At 40.8% G+C, this 6,000-nt stretch overlaps 1 gene segment (V, D, J or C); it reads right to left on the bottom strand.

Annotated features, from left to right (window-relative positions):
* Positions 1–261: 261 nt before the first annotated feature.
* LOC103881280 lies at positions 262–2,681 on the bottom strand. The segment is given in 2 exon segments: positions 262–2,521; positions 2,623–2,681. Coding segments are annotated over 2 exon segments (606 nt in total).
* Between the last annotated feature and the right edge of the window lie 3,319 nt (positions 2,682–6,000).

Consider the following 6,000-nt stretch of genomic DNA (forward strand, 5'->3'; position numbering starts at 1 on the left):
GCATACTTATCTAGATTTCAAAAGCATAAATTAAAATAGAATAATAAAAATAGGATGGCATTGGCATAAATATGTAGAAAGAGCTCAGAAATAAACTGATATATCAATGGCAAACTGATTTTCAGCATGAGAACCGACAATATACAATGGATAAAATCAAGTCTCCTTGGAAGAGGTGTTAGGGAAAGCTGATCTATATACATGCAAGAATTAAGAATTTTAGATTAGAATATACACAAAAATCACTCTGAAGGGCTAAATATTTAAACATATGGTCTGCAATTGTAAAACTTCCCCCACCCAGAAAATATTAACAATGATTTCCCTATATTTCACATTAAAGACACATAAAACAAAAGCAGAATTAAACAAGTGGAACTACATCAAAAGAAAAAGATTCTGCAAAGCATCCAAAAAATTCCAACCTACGGAATGGGAAAATACAATTTTAAGTCATGCATCTGAAAAAGGGTTGATATCCAAAATATACATGCAACATCTGCAACTCATTAGCAAAATCATATTTGCCTGATTGGATAGTGATCAGTTTTTCACTTAAAAAATTTAAGAACATAGATCTCATGTTAAAGATTCTTCCCTCTGGGTAATGGTAAGTTCTATGGTACACTTGGTTAGGGTAGACTTTGTATTTATTCACTCCAACACTGTGAATTTACTTAAGACAAGTGAAACGGGTGGGCCTGATTCCCTCAGAGCAGAACTGGAGAATATGAAATTCCTTGCTGATTCAGCAGCTTAGCCTCTCTCTGGGACTTCCAGCCTGCACTTATTGATGGATGATCTTACGGACATTTTATATTCCCAGACATCTCCCAAAATGGTCATCCTCTATATCTCACAGAAAAGTGTCATGTCCTTCTGTAGCCTGTCAACCCTGAAAAACAGACAGAAAGAGACTCTAAAATATAATAATATTTATTCTAGGATGTGCACTGCAATTGAAATGTGTATGGGTGCATTCAGGTTGGTGTAGGAAGATAAAGAATAAAGGAAAAATGAGGAGGGTTACATCAGATGTTAAAGATAATTTTCCTGGGCTGGGATATCGGTGTAAAGTTGAACAGGCAGTTGCTGGGCAGATACACTGGGAGAAGTAATTCTTTTAATGTTGTGGTGGCCTTTGTGCAAGGTTATGGTTGTGCAGAGTCTCTTTTTGATAGTTCTTGTTATCAGGAACATGTGTGCTAGAACCCTCCTTCATGGCCTTCCCCAGCTTCATTCATTAGGGTTTTAACACAAGTGGCTCCATCTTGATTCTAATAAATTTCACCAGCTCTTTCTAACACTACTTCTGAAGCAGATGACTCTGACAGTGTGCACGGAACAGGGTTAATTCCACATCTCATTTTGACCAAATAAGTTTATCCCCTTCATTATTAACAGCCAGTTGCATTCCCAGATGAGTCTACACACAACACAGTAGAGGGTCCTGAGAAAATGGAGAGAGAAGGCAGTACCATCAGCCTCTCCCACGTGGCTGCAGGAGCCACAGGCTGAGCCCCACCTGAGCTCCAAGAAAATGCCTTGAGCCCTGGAATGTAGACCGTGCAGACCATTCTGTTTCTTTTTCAGGAAGCAGGAAAAGCAAATAAAAAAGGGAGAACAAACACTCCAAAGAAAGAACATGGATTGGGAGCAAAAGGAGCACCAGGTCAGTGCTGATACTGATTGGATTTAGTGTCAGGAGAAGGGTCAGACGTGAAACCTGTGAGGTTCTACATGACACTGTCCCTGGCCCAGCCTCTCTCTTGACTGTGATAAAAATTCATAGACTTCTAGTCAAGGGATCTCCTTGAGGTTTCTGTCTGGGTCTGATTGGAAAAGACTCACCAGGCACTGCTGAGTTTCCTCAGGAGTCTGATCCTTGATGACCATGGTTGAGCATTTTTCATCTCTGTAAGCATCAATCTGCATTTCTTGCATGCGAGAATAGGTCCTCATATTAAAAAGATATTTTTAAAAACAAGTAGAGATGACATTAGTAAGCACAGCATTATAAACTTAGAGAGGTTAACTAGAGAAACTGTGAGAAGATGAAGTCCCACATCCTGACAGGAAATCAGCCTCCATCTGCACTTGCCTCTGGGATTGACTCTGATCAGTGGGTCCTGAGTGCCCCCTGCAGCTGATTTTCCCTGAACGTTTCTGCAGGGAGGTTTGTGTCTGGGCTCACACTGACTTCCCCTCACTGTGTCTCTCGCACAGTAATAGACAGCCGTGTCCTCAGCTCTCAGGCTGTTCATTTGCAGATACAGCGTGTTCTTGGCGTTCTCTCTGGAGATGGTGAATCGGCCCTTGACAGAGTCTGGGTAGTATGTGTTACTACTGCTACCACTAACACTTGAGACCCACTCCAGCCCCTTCCCTGGAGCCTGGCGGACCCAGTCCATCCAGTAGTCACTGAAGGTGAATCCAGAGGCTGCACAGGAGAGTCTCAGGGACCCGCCAGGCTGGACCAAGCCTCCCCCAGACTCTACCAGCTGCACCTCACACTGGACACCTGCAAACAAAAAGAAGCCTGGTCAAAACTGCCACATATCCAGTTTATCTCACTCTGATTCACACTCACACTCAACTTTTTTCTATTTCTCTATGTATTACCTTTTAAATAGCAACAAGAAAAACCCAGCTCAGCCATGTCCATGGTGAGTCCTGTGTGTTCAGTCTGATCACCAAATGAAAACACCTGAAATGCCACCAGGTCTAGGCCTCCCCTGTTCCCAGGCTGCAGGGTCAAGGCTGGGCTGGTTTTCATAAGCAGAGGGAGAGACTCTATTTGCATGTCTCCTACTATATAGCAAGCTCTGGGGTGAGAGGTCTTTGGAGAGAGTGGGGCTCAGAGCATGTGAAAATGTCCTTGGGGAGATTTGTGATATTGATAACATTTTGGAAATTGTTGTTTCTTATTGTCAGTTTTTTCTGTAATAAAACCTTAAAATGTAATAAAAGTTATAATTTTGTAATTTCTTTTTTAAAACGTGTTGTATTGAGGTACAATAGATGTACATAAACTGCATGTATTTAAAGTTAGCACCAATCATCTTTTATTTTTACATATACAGAGAAAACATGGTATGTTGTATCAATTTTATTTCCATGTTACAGATGAAAAATTACCAGCAAAATCACAGATGGTTTCTACCATGTCCCCAGAGCTCACATTTGGTCAGAGTAAGCCTGGGTATCTGGGCCTGTGCTTCTTACCACTGGGTCCGACTTCAGGGTGTCGCACCTGGTGAAGTTTGCAGAACCTTTTCTCTGTAATGAGAACATGGTGTGATGTGTATGCACTGTTGTAATTGCCTATCAAATGTTAAGAAAAGCACATTTTCTACAGTTTTATTTCCTCAAGTGTCATACATTTCTCATGTGAGTGTCTTTCTATAAATCTTTATTGAACAAATTACCCACTCATTTGCCAAACGCTTATTGAGGCATTATTGCTATAAAATAAAATTTTAATAAGCACTGAAGCCGAGCATGGTGGTGCATGCCCGTAGTCCCAGCTACGTAGGGCAGACAGGGGAGGATTGCTGGAGACCCAGGTTCTGAGGCTGCAGAGAACTATGATCTCACCACTGAGCTCCAGCCTGGATGACAAAACAAGACCATGTCTCCAAAGGAAAAATAAATGTAATTTCACATGTGCTCACCTGTGCATCCAAAATAACAGTCAAGATAATGACGACTTACACTTAAAAGCTTCCCCCTGTTTCTCTGCTTATTGCCTCCCAGTCATTTCCTTCTCACCATACTGAGTCAATCTCTCATCTTTGTTACTTCAGATATATTTTCTAAGATTTTGTTAAAGTGAAATCTTATAGTTTCCATATCATTTGTGTGGCTTCTTGCTCAGCATAATTTCTTGTGAGTCAGTAATTTGGCTGTGTATAAACAATGTGTTGATTCTAATGAGGAACAGTATTTCAGTTAATGACTGCACCCCTACCATTTATTTATAAAGCTCCTTAATATTTGTATGATTACCAGTTTCTGAGTATTAGTTAGCCTGGAGATGTAGGCATCCCAAAATATATATATATATATTATTTTTAAAACAACAACTAACCTTACCGAGCTGCAAAATAGCACATTTTCTTTAGTAAGAAAGGTTAATGTTATAGGATGAAAAATAGACCTTACATTTTGAGAAAGTCAATGACTCGCCAGAATAAACAGGAAGAGAATATGACCTTATCTGGGGTAGAGGTAAGCAAATGTCATATAAGCTAATGCAGGACTAAATTAGACATATTCTTTAGATTGTTTAGAATTGAGTATAATAAAGAGGTTATTGCTTAAATTCTCAGAAGACGTACGATTGAGGGGGATTCCTATCGCTATTGAAAACTTTTCTCCCAGGATTGAGGACATATCACAAAAATCTCCACCCTCTTTCTCCCAAGATGGTTCTGTGTGAGAAAGTGGAACAGCAGCTGTGGCTGAAATGTATCCAGACCCACCTCCCCTGCCACCACGACTTTACCAAAGAATTAACACGCAGGGGCAAAACCACTAACATCTCTGTGTTACTGGCACTGGAGGAACTCACAGAAACTGGGACAGAAGAAATAAAAGCTCAAAAGTTCTGTCCATTCTCTCAGGAATAACAGCCTCATATCCCATCTCCTCTTTCTTCCCTTGTTAATAACAGTCTCATCCTGCTGGGAAGGGCAGAAAAGAGGAAGCTGAGGACATCAGTGGGAAGACATAGTGGTTGCTGGAAGAAGATCTGGGAAAAAACAAGGAGACCCTCTACCCAGAAATGGGAGGAAGATGCATGGATCAGCATTGCACTTGCAGGAGTGGCAGAGATACTTGGAAGGACACACCGTGAGCCAGGACTGCGATGTCTGCCTACAGTATGGCTCCCTAAGAAGGACAGAAAGTGCCCGTTCAGTGCAACCCTTCCCACCATATTGACGATTGTCAGGTCCATGTGGCTTTGGGATGAGCTGGGGAATCTGGAAGACAGAGTTTTGCTGGATAGCACAAGATTAAGACCCAAAGGAAAGCAGGAAAAGATTAAGTTGTCACTGGAGGAATCTGAGTGTCTGGTGACAGCAGAGGAAACGCAGTTCAATTCTGGCAGCCACTGCGACAATAACTTTCAAATGTAGCCCTGACTAGTTTCACACAATTTTCTACAATAAAGCCCTAGAAAAGATAATGTATGATCATCTACAAAAAATGAAGAAATAATAAACCAAATAATTAGCTGATATAAGGAATCGAAGTGTCTGTGGAACATAAATTTTGAAATAACTGCATAAATACTTTGAAACATTTACATTTGATTCCATAGTTCATCTCTGCGTACCTTCATAAGAAATTGCCAACAAGTGTTTATTTTTAATAACTAATACTTTTTTAATATTATGCTTGTGAATATAAGAACCATCACACAGTAGGTTCTATTAGAACTACTGATAAAAAATCAACTTTGGAATTTTTTTTTTTTTGGAGACAGAGTTTTGCTCTTGTTGCCCAGGTTGGAGTGCAATGGCATGATCTCGGTTCACTGCAACCTCCACCTCCTAGGTTCAATCCATTCTCCTGCCTCAGCCTCCTGAGTAGCTTGGATTACAGTCATGCACCACCATGCCTGGCTAATTTTGTACTTTTAGTAGAGACAGGGTTTCTCCATGTTGGTCAGGCTGACCTCGAACTCCCAACCTCAGGTTATCTTCCAGTCTCGGCCTTCCAAATGGAAAATTCTTAGATTTATTATGGGCCAAATGTGAGGCCCATGCCCTGTGACACAGCCCCACAAGATCTTGAGAACATATGCCCAAAGTGGTTTGATTGCAGCTTAAATTTAATGTCCTAGAGAGACAGATGTCAATCAATACATGTGAGATATATGTTGATTTGCTCCATAAAGACAAGACAGCTAGAAGGGAGGCAGTGTGGGGAGGGGATTACAGCTTATAGCTGGATTCAAAGATTTTCTGATTGGCAATTGATTGAAAGACTTAA

The sequence above is a fragment of the Papio anubis genome, chromosome 7 (genome assembly GCF_008728515.1).
Source record: "Papio anubis isolate 15944 chromosome 7, Panubis1.0, whole genome shotgun sequence".
In the NCBI taxonomy this organism is placed as follows: Eukaryota; Metazoa; Chordata; class Mammalia; order Primates; family Cercopithecidae; genus Papio; species Papio anubis.